Raw genomic sequence first — 21,624 nt, forward strand, 5'->3', positions numbered from 1 at the left:
AACTATTATTAAAATTTAGGAGGCAAAGAATCAAATTCCTCTTTTTAAACCAGCTTTGTCTCCATTTATAATTTCCTCCTAATTCCTGACATAGTGACTAACTTGAAGAGAGAGGATTCCTAGGCAATAAATACATTCTGAAAATACACTATCAGACTCTAATATTACAAACTCCCCCCAATTCACAAATTTAAAAAAATTATAACTCAAGTGCCTTACCATCCTTGTTAACAGCAGTGACTTTGGCTGGGTAAAAACGACAATCGGACCAGCAAGCAAGGACCTGCTCATTTATTTGAAATTCCTAAAAAGCAGTAAAACAAAACAAAACAAAACAAAAAAGACCTGTTACCAATCCAATTTCATCGGACATAACAGAGTACCAGATTTTGTTGAGAGAAGCTGATTGACAAGAATAGGAAGGGGTGAGGCTGCTGGGATGGAGGAAGATGTTTCTGCTGTTCAACACTGGAGTCAGACCAAAAGGGCTGAACACAAGACTCTTCCTATCCTAGGAAGTCTGGGCAGGCACAGCAGAACACCGATGGTATGTCCCTACCCTGTGCCTGAGCCCAGGAGCATGACGTGCACACTACCCAGTATACAAGTTGGAAGGAGGAAACATACCACAGTTTGAGGGAATCAGCGTTCATGCCACCTAACACCACCCACATTTTTAAAGGGACTTTTGCCAAAGGAAGCACCCATTCACTTTTCATACTGTTTTTCCAGCACACAGTTTGCACTGATACTGTTTGTAGAATGAATATTGGATAATCAACTTGGACAACAGTAAACAAGTCTTTTTTTTTTTTTAAAGATTTTTATTTATTTATTTGACAGAGAGAGAAAAGCACACAAGCTGGAAGGGAGGCAGAAGAAGAGGGAGAAGCAGACTCCCCACTGAGCAGGGAGACCAACATGGGACTCGATCCCAGGACCCTAGAATCATGACCTGAGCTCAAGGCAGACACTTAACCAACTGAACCACCCAGGAGACCCAAAAGTAAACAATTCTAAATGGGGGTGGGGATGGGGGGAGGAAGGACACACATAGACAGCAAGAGTTTAAACTTCCTGGCCAGGGTTAAAATGAAAAACAGAATCTGGGGGTGAGTCAGATTCAAAGCCAGCAGGATTTCTACAGATTTCTCAATGCCGGTTTAAAAAACTCAAAACTAATACTTCGTTTTTCATTCTGAAATCAGTAAAAGCTCCAGGCATAGCAATGAAATTTAGAAAAAGGAATACAGTCCAATTCCACAATTTGCAAAAGCTTTTTTTTTTTTTTTAAGGTAGATTCCACACCAAATGAGGGGCTCAAACTCACAGCCCCAAGATCAAGAGTCACATGCTCCACCAACTAAGCCTGCCAGACACCCCTCAAGAATTTATAAAAAGGTTGTCTCCATCAGTTAAGTGTCCGCCTTCAACTAGAGTCATGGCCTCAGGGCCCTGGGATCCAATTCCACGTCAGACTCCCTGCTGAGCAGGGAGTCTGCTTCTTGTTCTCCCTCTTACCACCCCCAACTCGTGTGCCTGCTATCTCGCTCTTGCTCAAATAATAAATAAAAATTTTTTAAAGTTTATAAAAGACCCTGATATGAGGCTCCACATGGAATGATTACTTAATAAATGGTCAGACAAGTAAGTATAATAAGTGATCTAAAGGGATACAGCGGTGTAAAAGAAAGAGATAAGGTACCCATTCCTCCTCAGTGCTTCACAACCAAATCATTTTATGAGTTTTCAGATCAATCATATCATATAGACAGAAGATACATGAGATTCTTCAAGAGCCCCAGGCACCACAGAGACCTCAGGGTTGCAGCTACAGGCCTAAATAAGGATTGGTTCCCCAGCTGCTACTGACTTTCACACTGAACATCAAAAGCTGGAACATAAAGTACCCAACGGCTGACCCAGCTCCTTACAGATGTGATACTCACGGAAGATCCTTCGTCTTCATGTAAGCCCTCTTTCCTTAGCTGTATTTTCTCTAAAGGGCGTAAATAAGGACTGTCCCAGCAGAACCACTCATCATAACGATGGTTCCAACGCTTGAAATGGATGAGTACTTTTCCTTCTTCGTAGTCAATGTCTTCTATGTGAGCTGGATACCTGAGTCAGAAAAAAAAGTTAAATGCCTCTCCCACCCAAAATATCCAGAACAGTACCCTTCCAGACCTCTTCCCAAAGGACTAGCTTACCAAAGTACTAAATAAAGCCTATCATTTAGAGAATGTGTAATTATGGAGGCTAGCAGACTTAGGGTTCAAATCCCAACCTGGACATTCTTTAGTTTATAAATTATTAAATTGACTTTTCAGAGCCTGAGTTCTATCATGTAGAGTAGAGGAAGGATACCCAGCATACTGGGTTACAATGCAAGTTAAACAAGATGACATACATACACACAAGACAGAGCACAAAGGAAGGCAGGAAGCAAACATTTAACAACTAGATTATATTTTACATAAGCCAATAAATTAGAATGACCATGCAACCCAGACTGTATGAGATAGCTTCAATTTAAGAATTATATAATCCATAAAGAATACAATGCAGCTGTTAAAAAAATACAAAACAAAAACCACAAACAGGGCGCCTGGGTGGCTCAGTGGGTTAAGCCGCTGCCTTCGGCTCAGGTCATGATCTCGGGGTCCTGGGATCGAGTCCCGCATCGGGCTCTCTGCTCAGCAGGGAGCCTGCTTCCCTCTCTCTCTCTCTGCCTGCCTCTCCATCTACTTGTGATTTCTCTCTCTGTCAAATGAATAAATAAACATTTAAAAAAAAATTAAAAATTAAAAAAAAAAAACCACAAACAGTTCTATGTCATGATGTGGAAAGCTCTCTCAAGATGAACTATTAAATGAAAACAGCAAGGTACAGACATTGTGTACGGTAAGCTATTGTTTATTTTTTTTAAGATGAAACAGGAGGGGAGCCTGGGTGGCTCAGACAATTAGTGCCTGACTTGAACTCAGGTAATGATCCCAGGGTCCTGGGATGGAGCCCCATGGCAGGCTCCCTACACAGTGGGGAGGCTGCTTCTCCCTCTCCCTCTGCCTGCTGCTCCCCTGCCCATGTGCTTTCTCTCTGTCAAATAAATAAATAAAATCTGTAAAAAAAAAAAAAAAAAAGGATGAAAGGTATATTTATATATGTGTAAATATTCATAAAAATATCTTACACAAGAATCTAACAATGGTTACTTATAGAAGTATGGCCAGGTCACCCTCTTTCTAGACTAAGAGTTGGAAAAACCAATGACTGTATTTCCCTGACTCCGTAACAATTGGCAATCAAGGTCTTGAAGACCTGTGCGTTTAGAGGTAACTGTAGTGGCCAAACCCAGTGCTCCAGTGCAGGGCCTCTCAAACTTTCATATAATAATGCCAATCATCAGAGGATCTTATTAAAATGAAGATTCGGATTCAGCAGATGAATCTAGGGCCTTCGAGCTTTTAACAAGCCCCTGGGGATACTGATCTACTGGTCTGCAGAAGCAAGGATCTAATGTCTAGTTACTGGCTTCCTAAGTACCAGGCAAATGTTGAGAGTGGCAGGGGCACTGTCAGTAGTGAACTCCTGACCTCCAGGACACAGCTCCAGCAGTGGGTCCCTCACATTGATAAGGGCAGCAACTGTGAGTCCCACTCCTCCAACCCTTCCAACAATTTTGTAAATACCCAATGTTCTTGTGTTAAATTCTTTTGCGGTTAAAGTACCCAGGGTGGTTTCTGTTTCAAGCATGAAAACCTAACTGACTCAAGAGGGAACTAAGTATGGAGGAGGGGAGGAGCAAAAGCAGGAGGGAGACTTTTTGTAGTACACCTTTTAATGCTCTTTATTTTTCAACCATATTACTTTGTTGCTCATTCCAAAAATAAATAAATGGTTAACAATAAAGAAAAATAAATATTGTTTGCAATTGTTCTCTTAAATACAATTTTATTAATCAGATTGCTATTCCAGATTGAGAAAGTTCAGATTCTACCTATATTTTCGCCCCACAACCTGGATTTTTACCACTTCTGGCCCTTCTTATATCAATCACTTAGTACCCCACCAACCTAATAAACATGTGCTACCTTGTGTCTGTACACTACGTCCTCTTCAGTCCTATACTAGTAATCTCTAAGGTAGTGTGCTTACCGCTTAACCTATCACAGAAGCTTGCAGATACTGGGCATTCAAAAACTGTTAAGCAAATGAATTCTGCCTTCCCTATTCCTCCCAAAGGTCAGATGTCCTGTCAATTCTTCAATCCCCAAAGCTCTTAGACTCCAGCTACCCATTCCAATTTGAGTCACTCTCCAAGTTCAGGCCCCCATCACTTTGTGTGAGTACTTCACACACAGGACTAACAGGTTATGCTTTTCAAAATTCCGAATGGTACTCTACATACATTAAGTGCCCAAAAAATGTTAACAGAAGGAATAAACAGCCTTGAAACTAGTGTGCCTACTTCAATACAACTGACATACAGCTGCTACAAACATAAGCTATCCTGACAGCAGGCCAGCTAACTGTATGATCTACTGAAGTACAACTGAGGAGACAAAAGGATTCCCTAAACCTATTCCTTTCTATAAAACAGAGAGAAGGGGGAACACCTGGCTGGCTCAGTTGGTGGCTCATGAGAGTCTTAATCCTGGGGTTGTGAGTTCAAGACCCACACTGAGTGGAGAGATCACTTAAAAACAAAATCTTTTTAAAAAAAGGGGGGGGAGAACATGGATATCTCAATTATATTCCTCTTGCACAGGGCCTGGGCTCAATTGGTTAAACGTCTACCTTCAGCTCAGGTCATGATCCTACGGTCCTGGAATTGAGTCCTGCATCACACTCCCTGCGTTGCTTCTCCCTCTCTCTCTGCTCCTCCCTCAAATCCCTCCCTGTGTGCTCTCTCTCAATAAAATCATTTAAAAAATAAATAAATATATATATATACACATACATATACCTCTTGCCCTCTCATTTGTTCAGTCTACCAGAGACTAGCGAGCCTCCCTAAAATAACAAACTCTGACCTAAGATACTCCTATTCAAAAGCCCTTTCTTTAATGATTTACTGTATCTAGCAACAGTTTTGAAACATAAGTCTTTGGACCAACACATGGAAATTAATTTTTCACAGAAATAAATTTATTTAATTTGCAGAACTTGTCTTTATACTAAATCACATTCTTTCTAAATTTTTGGTGTATAAATACTTCCTAAATTAAAACAGTGGTAACTTTGTTTTTAATACTCTTGCTAATATTATGGAGCCAATAAAAAAATTAAGTCAGCTCTCTATGTATCAATTTTAAAAGATCTCTAAGAAGAGTGGGGAAAAAACCAACAACTAAAGATGCAAAATGGTACTGAATACACTACCATTTATTTGGGGGAGAGGAGAGAGCCAATACATCCGTACCTGTTTTTAAATGCGTGGGCTATCTCTGGAAGGATGATCAAGCAACCCGGTTTGCCTCTTGGGAGGGGAACTGGATAGTTAAGGAACTGGAGAGGAAGTATGAGACTTATTTTATTCAATGTATATCTTTTTGTATGTTTTGAATGTTGTACCATGAGCATGTATTAACTATAAAAACCATATAATTAGATATTTATTTTGAATATACTTATTTGGCAAAATTAAAAGTCAGCAACCTCAGGACCAACATCAAATTATTTTGAATTTGCACTGGTCAGTGCCTTCTAAAAATCTGGTAAGTCCAGATCCATGGAATCAAATCCAAATTCCTAGGCTAGCAATTCCAATGCACATACTCAGGAGTCTGAAGAAGGACCTCGAGGTCCTTGGCTAGCCTAAAGCCCTTCCTTGCTCAAGTAACTTCACAGGACACAGGCATCCTACACTACACTACACTACATCCTACACTACACTACACAAATCTCTCCAGAAAGTCAACAGTAACCACAGGGCAAGCAAGATTTCCTAAGGAGAAGGCAGTTTTCCCTACTTTCCTGAAGCAAGTCACACTCATGGAGGATGGGGAAACCCAACTGCATTTCAGTGAAGAGGTAAGACTTGGTGGATCGAAATTGCTAGTTGCCTTAGAAAACTGCTCAGCTTTATCAGTCAACAGAATATTAAGTGACTTTGATCTGCCCAGTCAATTCCAGGTCTTGAAAGGGATTATAAAACGTATGTGTTCTGGGGTGCCTGGGTGACTCAGTGGGGCTGAGCCTCTGCCTTTGGCTCGGGTCACAATCTCGGGGTCCTGGGATGGAGCATCACATTGGGCTCTGCTCAGCAAGGAGCCTGCTTCCCCCTCCCCCTTTGCCTGGCTCTCTGCCTACTTGTGATCTCTCTCTCTGTCAAATAAATAAAATCTTAAAAAAAAAAAAAAAAGTATGTGTTCTGACTTTTGCCCTTAAGGAAAATAAGACACATAAAGCAATTAAGTTTTTAAACTATTAGGTGAAAAAAAAAAACTATTAGGTGAAATCACATAAAACAGCTGATAACCACTTTTTACCTACAAAAACAATAATTTCATCTGATGCAACCTAAATATCTGGACAACCATTAGGGGTGCTGGAGAAGATGCCACAAGTTACAAAAAAGGCATTGTAAATGGAATCTGTATAGACACAAAAAGGGAGAAAGAATTTCCAACTTCAAAAGTAACTAACAGCCGCTAAAGATTCTAGTTTCCAAACTAGCATCGCAGCTGGGAGTCACATTTCTAATGGAAATATTAGCCAGAAAGGAACAGATACCAAATACCAAACTGATAACTAAAGTAAGCTCTAAGGAGGGAAAAGGTACTAGACATGGCCAAGAGACTTAGTCTGAATTTTTTTTTTTAAGATTTTATTTATTTTTTGAGAAAGAGAGAGAGAGTGCAAGCAGGGGGAAGAGCAGAGGGAGAGGGACAAGCGGACTCCACTCAGCGTGGAGCCAGACTCAGAGCTAGATGCCACCACCTGGAGATCAGGACCTATGCCGAAACCAAGACTCTGAAACTTAACTGACTGAACCACCAGGTGCCCCTGTAGTTTCAATTTTTACAAGGATTTAGTCACGTAATGCTTGTGTAAGGAAAAACAAATACTTTTTTAAAAAGTGGGCTCCATGCCCAGAACTGCAAGGCCTGAACTCATGACCCAGAGAATGAGAACTGAGCTGAGATTAAGAGTGAGACATCCAACTAACTGAGCCACCCAGGTCCCCCCAAAAATAAATACTTAATAAATTAAAAGTTCTGAGAAGTATGTGGGGCACCTGGGTGGCTCAGTGGGTAAAGCCGCTGCCTTTGGCTCAGGTCATGATCTCAGGGTCCTGGGATCGAGTCCCGCATCAGGCTCTCTGCTCAGCGGGAAGCCTGCTTCCTCCTCTCTCTCTGCCTGCCTCTCTACCTACTTGTAATCTCTCTCTGTTAAATAAATAAATAAAATCTTTGAAAAAAAAATAAATAAAAGTTCTGAGAAGTATGTAATGAGCAGACTTTCAACTAAAAGCTTCATGGTTTGGGGATTTTTATGCTGCTTGGCACATCCACAAAATAGAATACTATGCAGCTATAAAAAAGAGAGAGAGAGAGAAAAGAGTGCAGGGGAGGTTCAGTTGGTTGAGCGACCAACTCTTGGTTTCGGCTTGGTCACAATCTCAGGGTTGTGAGATGGAGCACCAGCACATCGGGCTCCACATTCAGCACAGAGTCTGCTTAAGATGCTCTCTGCCCCTTTGTCCCTCTCTCTACAATAAAGAAATCTTAAGAAAAGAGAGAACACACTCTATGAATTATATAGGAAGACTTCCAAGACATGTTTATTTTTAAAAGATTTTATTTATTTATTTGAAAGAGAGAAAGCATGAGAGGGGAGAGGTCAAAGGGAGAAGCAGGCTTCCTGCCGAGCAGGGAGCCCGATGTGGAACTTGATGCCAGGACTCCAGAATCATGACCTGAGCCAAAGGCAGTTGCTTAACCAACTGAGCCACCCAGGTGCCCAGATTTCCAAGACATGTTAAGTTTAAAAAAGACAAGCTACAGAATAGTTCGTATCTTATGATACCTTTCTCGTTACAAAAGAGGAAGATAAGAAAATGCATTTGTTTTTGTTTATATTTAGATAAACACTAGTAGGATGGACAGAAACTAATAAAACTGGTCACCTACAAAGGACAGAGCAGGTATAGGATAAAGATGTGAAGCAATTATTCTCACTGTATACCTTGTTACACTGTTTTGATTTTTGAACCTATTCAAACTCTATCCAATGGATTATCAATTAATTCCCTTGCATTTCCCAGGCAGACTATCCTATCATATTCAAATTATGACTATACTATCTCACTTTCAATACTAATATCTATAATATATTTTTCTTGTTTTACCACACTGATTAGTGCTTGTAAGATGATGCTGAAAATTAGCAGATAGTTGGCATCCTTTTCTTTAATGACAACGTCTCCAATGTTTCTTCATTAAGTCTGAAGTATGTCAAATTTTCTTTTTTTTTTTTAAGATTTTTTAAATTTATTTATTTGACAGAGAGAGATCACAAGTAGGCAGAGAGGCAGGCAGAGAGTAGAGGAGGAAGCAGGCTCCCTGCTGAGCAGAGAGCCCGACACGGGACTCGATACCAGGACCCAGAGATCATGACCTGAGCCAAAGGCAGCGGCCCAACCCACTGAGCCACCCAGGTGCCCCTGAAGTATGTCAAATTTTCTAATTAATGCCCTTAATGTGAAGTTACCAAGGATTCATCAAGAATAAATTGTGAAGTCAGGAAATGACAGATGCTGGCAAGGATGCGGAGAAAGGGGAACCCTCCTACACTGTTGGTGGGAATGCAAGCTGGTGCAACCACTCTGGAAAAGAGCATGGAGGTTCCTCAAAAAGTTGAAAATAGAACTACCCTATGACCCAGCAACTGCACTACTGGGTATTTACCCTAAAGATACAAATGTAGTGATCCGAAGGGGCACATGCACCCAAATGTTTATAGCACAATGTCTACAATAGCCAAACTATGGATAGAACCTAGATGTCCATCAACAGATGAACGGATAAAGATGTGGTATATATACACAATGGAATACTGTGCAGCCATCCAAAGAAACGAAATCTTGCCATTTGCAATGACGTGGATGGAACTAGAGGGTATCATGCTTAGTGAAATAAGTCAATTGGAGAAAGACAACTATCATATGACCTCCCTGATATGAGAAGTGGAGATGCAACATGGGGGGTTTGGGGAGTACGAAAAGAATAAATGAAACAAGATGGGATCGGTAGAGAGACAAACCGTAAGTAACTCTTAATCTCACAAAATAAACTGAGGGTTGCTGGGGGGAGGGGGGAGGGAGAGGAGGGTGGGGTTATGGACATTGGGGAGAGTATGTGCTATGGTGAGTGCTGTGAAGGGTGTAAACCTGGCGATTCACAAACCTATACCTCTGAGGATAAAAATATATGTTTATTTTAAAAAATTTTTTTAATTTTTAAAAAAAGAATAAATTGTGAGACTTTTCAGACTTTGTTAAGATTATACAGCTTTTCTCTCTTACTCTATGAATATAATGAAATAACAGATTTGGGGCACCTGGGTGGCTCAGTAGCTAAGCATCTGCCTTCCGCTCAGGTCTTGATCCCAGGGTCCTGGGATCGAGCCCCACATTGGGCTCCTTGCTCAGCGGGAAGCCTGCTTCTCCCTCTACCTCTCTCCCAGCTTGTATTCCTTCTCCCACTGTCTCTCTCTCCATCAAATAAATACATTAAAATCTTTAAAAAAAAAAAAAAAGAACAGAATTCCGAAGTTTAAGTTATCATTACCCTATAAAAATACATCATATTTGGTTGTGTGTGTCATTCATTTACTAAGTGTCTGGTGTCCTGGTATTTTACTGACAAGTTTTGTGTCTCTTTCATAAGTAGTATTTATCCAAGTTTCCTCATATTATGTCCTTCCTGCCCATTTTTAGTTTAATGCTATGCTGACCTCATAGAAAGTACTAAAAAGCTTGACTTCATTTTCTATTAAACTGCCTACTCTGAGACCTTTTCGAGATAATTCTTTATCTACCTTTTCCATCACTTCTATGGTTACTAAATAGATCATGTTTTCTACCTCTTCTTGAACTAATTTTGCCTAAATAAGAGAGTTTGAAATGATCACCAGATAAAATTTAAATGTTCAACAGTTTTCCTTAAAAGAAAAGAGCTCTGGGACGCCTGGGTGGCTCAGTGGGTTAAGCCGCTGCCTTCGGCTCAGGTCATGATCTCAGGGTCCTGGGATCGAGTCCCGCATTGGGCTCTCTGCTCTGCAGGGAGCCTGCTTCCTCCTCTCTCTCTGCCTGACTCTCTGCCTACTTGTGATCTCTCTCTGTCAAATAAATAAATAAAAATTAAAAAAAAAAAAGAGCTCAAAACTCAATAAAAACAATGCAAACTCAATTCACACATAGGATTTTTTTTAATAGGTTTTATTTATTTGTCCAATAAAGAAAGACAGGGAGAGCACAGGATGGGGAACAGCCAGCAGAGGGAAAAAAGCAGCCTCCCCAATGAGCAAGGAGCCCAATGCAGGACTCGATCCCGCAACCCTGGGATCATGTCCTGAGTTGAAAGCAGGCACTTAACTGACTGAACCACCCAGGCATCACACAAACAGAATTTTTAAATGGCAAATAAAAATACTACGTGCTAAGCACTTTATAGGGCAGAAACTACTCCCTATTGATTCCATTATTCAACAAACATTCCCAAATTTCTAAATATGTATATATATATGTAAATATAATTTTTTTTAAGATTTGTTTACTTATTTTAGAGAGAGAGATTGCATTGAGGAGAGGCAAGGGAAGAGGGAGAAAGAAACTCAAGCAGACCCAGCACTGGGTGTGGAGTCAATGCAAAGCTTGATCACATGGCCCTGAGATCATAACCTGAGCTAAAACCAAGAGTCAGATGCTGACTGACTGAGCCACCCATAAATTTATACTGTGAGACAAATGGTTAGGTCCTGGAGTTAGACCAAACATCAGGGCTTCTACACTTGATCTTAGCCAAAAGGCCGAGAAGCGATACATCAGGGCTTCTAAAAGTGGCAAGGGCCCAAAGAGAAGTATGGTAGGTTCCTTAGAATTCGTCATCCGTCTCTACAAAAAGACCAAGAACATTCTTGATCTCGAAAAAAGAGTAAAAAAGAGTATTGGGCCTAGAATTATCTGGCCTGCCTATATTCTGTAACCAGAACTAGACAGAAAGGAGACAGTATTTCCTATGGCATGCCTGGGCTAGAGACTTAAGTTTCTACATACTCTCCCCTACCCCCTTTCTAAAGCACTTGAGTGGATGCTTTTTTTTTTTAATCTTTTGCAAAGATTTTTTATTTTTATGTAATCTTTACCCCCAAAGTGGGCCTCAAACTCATGACCCTGAAATCAAGACTCACATACACCAACAGTCAGTCAGGTGCCCTGGACACTTCTCTCTCTCTTTTTTAAAAGATTTTATTTATTTACTTGAGAGCAAGCGAGCATGGGGAAGTGGAGGGAATGGGGGTTAAGGGGAGCAGAGGGGTAAAGAGAAGGAAAAGCAGACTCTGCACTAAATGTGGACCCTTACATGGAGCTCAATCCCAAGACCCTAAGATCATGACCTGAGCCAAAATTAAGAGTCAGCCGTTTAACTGCCTGAGCTACCCATGGGCCCCTGCACCCTTCTCTTTTAAAGTACATTTCTTACCACTCAACTCCTAGTCTCTTCCTTAATTTACACAAAAGTACTTTGCTCACCTTCTTCAGAGGCAGCAAATGAGTGGAAGTCCACTTCAAACTTTTTCATCAGGTACTGGAGGATTAGGAAAGCAGCTTTAAAGAAGAAGACTTAGCACCTGGGCTGAACCTTGAAAGATGAAGAGAGGTGTTTGCCAAATGTCTGAATTTCTTTCAGAGTGATCTGCATATTGAATGCATAGGCATTCAATAAATGTTCAGCAAATGTACTTTTTTTTAAGATTTTATTTTTAAGTACCCTCTACACCCAACATAAGGCTCGAACTCACAACTCTGAGATCAGGGTCACATGCTCCACCAACTGAGCCAGCCAGGTGCCTACTTTTTTTTTTTTTTTTAAGACTTTGTTAAGATTTTGTTTATTTAGTTAGTTAAAAGAGTGAGAGAGAGTACAAGGCAAGCACACACACATTTGGGGGTAAGGAAAGAGAGAGAATCCCAAGCAGACTTCACACTGAGCACAGAGCCTGACACAGGGCTCAATCCCCCAACCCTGAGACCATCACCCAAGCTGAAATCAAGAGTCAAATGCTCGACCTACTGAGCCACCAAGGTGCCCCCAAATGTATTTTTTTTTTTAAAGATTTTATTTATTTATTTGTCAGAGACAGAGGGAGAGAGAGCGAGTGAGCACAGGCGGACAGAGAGGTAGGCAGAGGCAGAGGGAGAAGCAGGCTCCCTGCCGAGCAAGGAGCCCGATGTGGGACTCGATCCCATAACCCTGGGATCATGACCTGAGCCGAAGGCAGCGGCTTAACCCACTGAGCCACTCAGGCGTCCCCCAAATGTACTTTTTAAAAAGATCTGATGGCACGCCTGGGTGGCTCACTCAGCTGCTTTCAACTCAGGTCATGATCCTAGGGTCCAGGGATCCTTGCTTAGCTGGGAGCCTGCTTTTCCCTCTCTCTCTGACTGCCACTCCCCCTGCTTGTGTGTTCTCTCACTCTGACAAATGAATAAAATTGTTAAAAAAAATTTTTTTAAGATCTAATTATAAATACCTAGAGTCACAAAACAGCAATAGGAATATACGCCCAAGTCAAGGTGAATCATCAAAATAAACCAATGATATCTGTGTTACAGATGTCAAAAAGACAAAAAGATCCCCATACAAGAATTGTCAAGTTGGGGATGCCTAAGTGGCTCAGTCAGTTGAGTGTCCCACACTTGGTTTTGGCTCAGGTCATGATCTCAGGGTCATGAGATCAACCCCCATGTCGGACTCTGCACTCAGTAGGAAGTCTACCTGAAATTCTCTCCCTCTCCCTCTGCCCTTTCCCCAGCTCATGTGTGCACATTCTCTCTCTCCCTCAGATAAATAAATCTTTAAATAAAAAAAAAGAATTGTCAAGTTGAAACGAATTGACCACACCACTAAGACAAAATTAGTTAGAAAACAACTTGCTTCTAAAAACCAAAAAATACTGAAAACTCCTATTTTTCCAAAATTCAATTTGGCAAGGACAGATACCCTGAACTTCATAGTAAATCAGGTTACTGTGGTGACCTTATTTTAAGCAAGGGATATAACTGTCCACTAAGCCAACCAAGAAGCCACAAAAGGCCAATTTAGCCAATCAAATGTAAAGGAACAAGGAGAATGGACCAAAAATAAAAAAAGAAAGAAAGAAAAAGAAAAAAGAAAAGAAAGAAATTCATCAATTCAACATTTTCTGAGTCCTACTCTGGGACAGGAAGTGTGCCAGGGTTTGGAAATACACAGCCAAATCTATGAAGATGTGTGATCACAGCGGCTGGCAGAGGAAGACAGACTCTATGTTGTAAGACACACTGGGCCTTTCACTTCCTCAGACATACCACATACCTTCCCATACCCAGTCTGCTCCTTTTACTTGAAACATTTCTCCCTGCCCACTCTTCCCAGGCAACAGCCTTACCCTTCTGCAGCCTCAGAATCCCTGACTACAATATCTCAAGTACCCCTTGGCTCCTTCCCGTCTATGTCAGCTTCCCACTTGCTTTCTTCATAGCACTTACCCCAGCTATAATTATTTCCTTTGTTTCTCCATTTACTTGTTTATGATTATGGGCTGCATCCCTAAGAGACTACAGAAACCTCTAACAGTGTCTGTCTTGTAACTATAGAATCCTTGGAGAACAAACGTGTCTATACGTCCAAGTAATGATAATGAAGTATCACAGGTGCAACAACAGAAGACTACCTAAGGTAAAGTAGGGTACAGAGCGAAAGACCAGTTCTAGCGCCAAGGGGGAATGAAGAGGCCAAGGAAGAAGTAGGGAGAGAAGGGGCTCAAGAGAATGCTAGTGAAGAGGAGAAATCTGATTTTAATTCTAAAAGATGAAGAGGCGTTTTCCTGGTGATCAAGCAGACAGTGAGGCTAGAGAGTGTTTCTGAGAGACGGTCCAATACGAGTAAATCAGCATCGGTACGGAGGAAGGGAAGCACAAAAGAGGACAAAGAGGTACAAAAAACTGAAGGTGAGAAAGGAAACAGTAATTCCATGCAGAAAGCTGCACAGGAACCTTATGGATTCCATACCTGGTGTATGGATGAGCAGCTGGGCCCTAAATGACTATGTCACTTAGGTGTCCATGGACCACCGGGCGTTGGCGAACATACAGCCAGCAGTGCACAAAGTCTCCATGAGAAATGTTTTACGTACTTTTCTATAATCTGGACCATCTTTATCAGAGCTAACATAGTATAATTTTGCTCCAGTGCTACCAAAAGTGGGATCCAGAGATAGTATACAGGTTGGAGGTGCCAGTTCTCACATTTTTGAGTTTGTGAAACATTACTCTAAGCTACCAGATAAGCCAACCTACCCGTGGGCTCCACCAAGGACGGAGGACTGCAGGAGAGTGAAGCTCACACCAAATGAGAGAGACTAATGCCATGTACATGTCCAGGAAGGCAGAGAACAGTCTAGATCTAACACAGGGAGACAATATTGACTTGTCCACAGTAAATGACTTCAAATCCCAGAAGGTTGGCTGCTCAGTCTTGGCTGCTTATGAGTAAAATTAAGCTGCCCAACCCCACACACTGTGCACATGCTTAAATTAGAGCAGCTAGACAGTGCTTGGCAGGATCTGTTTAGTCCCCCCACACATACCAGAAATACAAACTGAAGAAACATTACAGAGGGGGAAAAAAAAAGGAGGACCAGAAAGGATAAAAATTTCCCTTTGATTTCCCACTCCAACTGGTCAGTGCTCACTCACAGAGCTATTAATAACCAATGTATGCCACTGACTATGGGGGTTAGAACTCCCATTCCATAAGGAGCTCACTGGATCTTTACCACTATCTCCTGAGCACTTAAGCCGTTGTCATTATCACTGCACCCATTTTACATCTGTGGAAATGGAGGTGCAAAAGAGTGATCAGGAAAAAGTGTAAGCAAGATCAGGATCCAGATCTCTGGACTAAACCCAGTGAGGAATCTTCTGCTCTTAACTGGATTTCACATATCAATATCCTTGTAGTGACACAGGTCCATAAAGGTATCTTTCGTCTTGGCGACCTAATAGTCTACCTGATGGCTAGCCCAAAATCTACCTAAACTTTCCCCCAGGGGTTGGGCATTCAGGCTGCTTCCACATTCTTACTATATATAAAAATAGCTTTTCTGCAAATATACACACATTTACTTCAAGAATCAGAGTGCGCCTCTATTCCTGGCTCACTGCATGTACCAGAAGCAAGAGTTCTATGCACAAAAGTAACATTCTAAGCCATCCCCAGCCTTTGCTGGATAGGGGATGGGAATGGAAGTTGTATTTAGTGAAAAACAAAAGGCTGACTATTAAGCTGCAGAAAAACTGTGCTGTCAAAGATGCCTTAACTCCTTCCCTATCCCTTTACCACCTACATTAGTCAACATCTGACACTTCTAACTCCAGAAATGTCTTAAACTCATCTCTTCTCTCCATCCAAATCATTTCTCATATGACACAACAGTCAGTACATCCAGGCAACCTATGCCGCTCTATCAGTACTGGCAAAGGGCCTGATACGGAGACACTCAGTAAACATCTGGTGACTGAATAAACAACATCACTTTTCTGTTCCTAAGAGGGATCTACCTCTTTCTCTCTCCCTCTTGATTAACATCTCCCTTTTTAGCCCAACTTCCCAGTACTCCTGATGGGTTCCCTCTCTGGATTCTGAGAATACATCATACTCCTTGAGTCCTGAATACCTTTTTTTTTTTAAGATTTTAATTATTTGACAGGCAGAGATCACAAGTAGGCAGAGAGGCAGGCAGAGAGAGAGAGGGGGAGGCAGTCTCCCTGCTGAACAGAGCCCCATGTGCGTCTCGATCCCAGCACCCTGGGATCATGACCTGAGCCGAAGGCAGAGGCTTTAGCCCACTGAACCACCCAGGCGCCCCGAGCCCTGAATACTTTTGCTCACACTGTTCCTTCTGCCTGCTCTCACCCTCACTCCCATCCTGGAAATCTTGTCCTTTGATCTCACTTCCTTCCAACTCCCTGGCCCCTCTTTTCTCCCTCCATCATAACTCCCTGGATAAACCCAAACCCTAGGTAAATCAGATTCTCCACATTCTCCATCCAGGCAGCTGATTACGGCTAGATAACGCATGCAACATGCTGATGGGTCTCATCTGAAATCCATGACCACAAATAATGCTTTCCTTAGGGATGGAACGAGCTTTGCGACTGAGTGTGGGAATATATCTATATCTTGATCTGAATGGTGGTTGTACACATGTATCCTGCTTTAGGAGTTCATCAAGCTACGCACTTAAGATCTGTGCACTCTAGAAGCACCTGGGTGGCTCAGTGGGTTAAGCCTCTGCCTTTGGCTCAGGTCATGATCCCAGGGTCCTGAGTTAAGCCCCGAGTCGGGTTCTCTGCTCCGCGGGGAGCCTGCTTCCCCCCTCCTCTCTCTCTGCCTGCCTCTCTGCCTACTTGTGATCTCTGTCAAATAAATATATCTTTAAAAAAAAAAAAAAAAGGTATGTGCACTCTAATATAAATTATACCTCAATAAAAAAATTTTTAAAAATTGAATAAAAAGGGGCACCTGGGTGGCTCAGTGGGTTAAAGCCTCTGCCTTCAGTGCAGCTCATGATCCCGGGGTCCTGGGATGGAGCTGCACATCGGGCTCTCTGTGCTCAGCGGGGAGCCTGCTTCCCTTCCTCTCTCTCTGCCTGCCTCTCTGCCTATCAAATAAATGAAATTTTTAAAAAATTATATTTTAAAAAATTGAATAAAAAAGAGGGGCACCAGGGTGGCTCAGTCAGTTAAGCATGTGCCTTCGGCTCAGGTCATGATCCCAGGACCCTGCCCCCTGCTCAGCTCGGAGACTGCTTCTCCCCTTGTGCCTCCCCACTGCTCCTGTTCTCACTCTCAAATAAATAAGTAAAATCTTTAAAAAAGATTTTTTAAAAAGAATAACATCTCTGCTCTCTCTAATCAATCGATTTCTTACAACTGTAAACTACCATGAATCATTATCAAAAAAGTTTTTTAAAAATTCAGGATTACAGGGTGCTGGGTGGCTCAGTCAGTTGAGCAACTCTTAGCTCAGCTCAAATCTCAATCTCAGGGTTGCAATTTCAAGCCCTGTGTTGGACTCCAAATTGTGCATGGAGCCTAATTAAAATAATAATAATAACCCAGGGTCAAGGGGAAGAAAAAAAAATTTTTTTTTTTTTTAGATTTTATTTATTTATTTGTCAGAGAGAGAGAGAGCGAGCGAGCACTGGCAGACGGAGGCGGAGGGAGAAGCAGGCTCCCCGCCGAGCAAGGAGCTCGATGTGGGACTCAATCCCAGGACGCTGGGATCATGACCTGAGGCAAAGGCAGCTGCTTAACCAACTGAGCCACCCAGGTGTCCCGAAAAAAAAATTTTTAATAAAAAATAAAAATAAGGGCACCTGGGTGGCTCAGTGGGTTAAAGCCTCTGCCTTCAGCTCAGGTCATGATCCCAGGGTCCTGGGATCGAGCCCCACATAGGGCTCTCTGCTCAGCAGGGAGCCTGCTTCCTCCGCTCTCTCTGCCTGCCTCTCTACCTACTTGTGATCTGTCAAATAAATAAAAATCTTTTTAAATAAATAAATAAAAATAAAAGGAGGGAGAAAAGAAGAAAAAGATTTAAAAATTAAAATAAAAATCCAGGGCCTACCACTGGCTAGGAGTGGAAAAGATGAGGAAAGGAAGCTCAGTCCAGAAAGATATAGGAGACTGGTTACGTGGCTAGTGCCAGGGCTAGTGCCAGGGTCCAGAAGATCCATGGCTTTAGGCCAGAAGGGGAGGGTAGAGCTGGCAGCCAGTGTGAGATTCAAGCTAGATTCTGGACGTGGATCTGACAAGATTAGCTGATAGAGTAGATGATGGGGTGGAAAAGAGGAGCTGAGACTCCAAGGGGGCTCTGGAGGCTCTAGCCTCTTGAGTTCTGTGACACTTTACTATTCAAAAAAAAAAAAAAAGTACATTCTACCATTATAATAAATACACACACACGTATATCTTTTACTCTAAGAATGATAAATAATCCAGAGGCCAGGAGCAACAACTCCTCAGTAGCAATGAGCACACCTAGCACCTGGATCTTTGAGTTTAATACCATTTTCCAATAAAAGGAGCCAGGGCTCCTTGGAGAAATGGCTATTTGCAGGACTGCAGCACAAAATACACAAGATGAGCCTAAAATATTTTGTAGTGCCAGAAGTAAGGAAGTGTCTCTCACACACGTGTGTGGGCACGCACACACACGCATGCGGTGATGAATGGGTATATGTCCAAAGGACACAAGAGGCAACTGAAAGAGCTCCCAATGCAACAAGAACAACAAAATAAAGCAGTATTGGATTATAACCCAAAGTCTAAAAGAAATATGAATTCGTGCTGATATAAATAAATGATCATTAAAAATAAGGAAAATCTAGAAACTGACAGAACCAAAAGCAGCCTAAGGAGACATGACTACTAAACATAATGTTGGGGGCGCCTGAGTGGTTCAGTGGGTTAAAGCCTCTGCCTTCAGCTCGGGTCATGATCCCAGGGTCCTGGGATTGAGCCCCACATCAGGCTCTCTGCTCCATGGAAAGCCTGCTTCCTCCTTTCTCTCTGCCTGCCTCTCTGCCTACTTGTGATCTCTGTCAAATAAATAAATAAAATCTTTAAAAATAAATAAATAAAATGAAATTAAACATAATGTATCCTGGATGGGTTCTTGAAACTGAAAAAGGACATTAGGGGGTAACTAAGGAAATATTAATAAAGTGTGGACTTTCGGCAATAATAATATACCAATATTGGTTCATTAATTGTAACAAATGTACCTTACATTTCTGTATTATTAATGTATAATGTTAACAGTAGGGGATACTGGGTGTGTTATTTTTTCTATAAATCTAAAACTATTCTAAAATTAAAAGCTGGAGCTACTGGCTATTTCAGTCAGAGGACCATGCAACTCCTACACTTGGGATTGTGGGTTTCGAGCTACATGTTAGGTGTGGAGATCGCTTGATAATAAAACCTTAAAATAAAATAGGGGCACATGGCTGGCTTAGTCTATAGAGCATGTGACTCTTGATCTCAGGGTTGTGAGTGTGAGCCCCACATTGGTCAAGAAGCCTACTTAAAATTTAAAAAAATTAAAAATACGGCACCTGGGTGGCTCAGTTGGTTAAGCAACTTAGGTTCAGGTCATGATCCTGGAGTCCCAGGATCAAGTCCTGCTTCGGGCTCTGTGCTCATTGAGGAGTCTGCCTTTCCCTCTGACCAACCCCCTCTCATGCTCTCTTTCTCATTCTTTCTCTCAAATAAATAAAATCTTTAAAAAAATATTAAAAACAAAAGAATTAAAAACACAGTACAATTCTTACTGAAAAAACTCCATGACCACCAACCTCCAACGGGACTTCAGTGCAATTTTATGGCATCAGCAATTTACCACATTTCTCACATCCAATCCCTTCTTCAATCTTCTAAATGACAATCATACCTCATCTCTTTTCCTCAAACCCAAGCCTTCCTTCTTTTTTTCTTTTTTTTTCAAGCCTTCCTTCTTTAGATTCTTAGTCTCAGCTGAGATTTTCTTATATTCCACTTAAAAAATAAAATCAATCAGGGGCACCTGGGTCGCTCAGTCGTTAAGCATCTGCCTTAAGCTCAGGTCATGACCCCAGGGTCCTGGAACTGAGTCCCACAATGGGCTCCCTGCTCCCATTTCCCCTGCTTGTGTTCCCTCTCTTGTGGTCTCTGTCAAATAAATAAATAAAATCTTTAAAAATAAAATCAATCAAAAAAGAATTCCCAAAGCTAGTAGGAACATAAAATGGTGCAACTGCTGTGGAAAAAAGCTTGGCAGTTCTTCAAAAGATTAAACAAGTTAATTAGCATCTGACCCAGTAATTCTATTCTTACATACCTAAGATATGAAAACATATGTCCACACACAAATATTCATAGCAACATTATTCGTAATAGCCAAAAAACAAAAACAATACAAATACTCATCTATTGATGACTGGATAAACAAAACATAGTACATCCCTATTGTGGAATACTATTCACCCATCAAAAAGAATGCTGATATATGCTACAACACAAATGAATCTTGAAAATACCATATTAAGGGGCACCTGGGTTGCTCAGTTGGTTAAGCCGCTGCCTTCAGCTTAGGTCATGATCCCAGAGTCCTGGGATCAAGAGCCCCACATCAGGCTCCTCGCTGAGCAGAGAGCCTACTTCTCCCCTGCCTGCTATTCTCCCTGCCTGTGCTTGCTCTCTCCCTCTCTCTCCACCTTTCCTCTCTCCCTCTCTCCTTCCCTCTCTCTCTGTGTCAAATAAACAAATAAAAATCTTTAACATTTTTTTAAAAAATAATGAATAAAAATACCAGGGCACCTGGGTGGCTCAGAGGGTTAAGCCTCTGCCTTCAGCTCAGGTCATGATCTCAGGGTCCTGGGATCAAGCCCCGCATCAGGCTCTCTGTTCAGCAGGGAGCCTACTTCTCCCTCTCTCTGCCTGCCTCTCTGCCTACTTGTGATCTCCATCTGTTGAATAAATACATAAAATCTTAAAAATATATATATCTTAAAATATATATATCTTAAAAATCTTAAGAATATCTTTAAAATATATATATGTATATTAAATGGGGCACCTGGCTGGCTCAGTTGGTAGAGCATGCAGTTCTTAGGCCCAAGGTCATAACTTCAAGCCCCACATCACTGGGCTTAGGGCGTACATTAAAAAAGAGAGAGAGAGAGAGAGAGAGAGAAGGTAATCCAAAGTAGTTAATTTTGGAACACCTGGCTGGTTCAGTTGGTAGAGTATGTGACTCCTGATCTCAGGACCATGAGTTCAAGCCCCACAATGGGCATGGAGTCAGTCTATTTTTCAAAAAAGAAAATATGCTGGGCACCTGGGTGGCTCAGTCTCTTAAGCATCTGCCTTCAGCTCAGGTCATGATCCCAAGGTCCTGGAATCGAATTCCACATCCAGCTCCCTGCCTTGCAGGGAGCCTGCTTCTCCTTCTGCTTCTCCCTCTCTCTCTCTCTATCTCTCATGAATAAATAAATAAAATCTTTTAAAAAAATAAAAGAAAAAGAAAATATGTTAAGTGAAAGATGTCAGTAACAAAGAAACATATTGTATGATTTGGTTTCTAAGAAATGTCCAGAATAGGCAAATCCACAGAGACAGAAAGTATATTAGTAGTTGCCCAAGGATGGGGAGGGCTGAGGGGGGAAAGGAAAAGACTGCTAATACATACAGGGTTTCTTTTTTTTTTTTTCTTTTTAAGATTTTATTTATTTAGGGACGCCTGGGTGGCTCAGTTGGTTAAGAAGCTGCCTTCGGCTCAGGTCATGATCCCAGCGTCCTGGGATCGAGTC

The 21,624-nt window shown here is 41.6% G+C and overlaps 1 protein-coding gene across 2 annotated transcripts in view; it reads right to left on the minus strand.

Annotated features, from left to right (window-relative positions):
- The window catches only part of PHF20 (PHD finger protein 20), a 149,850-nt gene that overhangs the window by 85,626 nt on the left and 42,600 nt on the right, over nt 1-21,624 (minus strand). Inside the window, exons 3-4 of one of the 2 annotated variants that reach the window (XM_044263120.1) lie at nt 1,950-2,121; nt 220-304 (exon numbers count right to left, since the gene is read on the minus strand). In XM_044263120.1, coding sequence (XP_044119055.1) covers nt 220-304; nt 1,950-2,121 — 257 coding nt within the window. Of the gene's footprint in view, nt 1-219; nt 305-1,949; nt 2,122-21,624 lie in introns of those variants that run through there. The other variant, XM_044263121.1, reaches the window with a different exon arrangement.

The sequence above is a fragment of the Neovison vison genome, chromosome 8 (genome assembly GCF_020171115.1).
Source record: "Neovison vison isolate M4711 chromosome 8, ASM_NN_V1, whole genome shotgun sequence".
Taxonomy (NCBI): Eukaryota; Metazoa; Chordata; class Mammalia; order Carnivora; family Mustelidae; genus Neogale; species Neogale vison.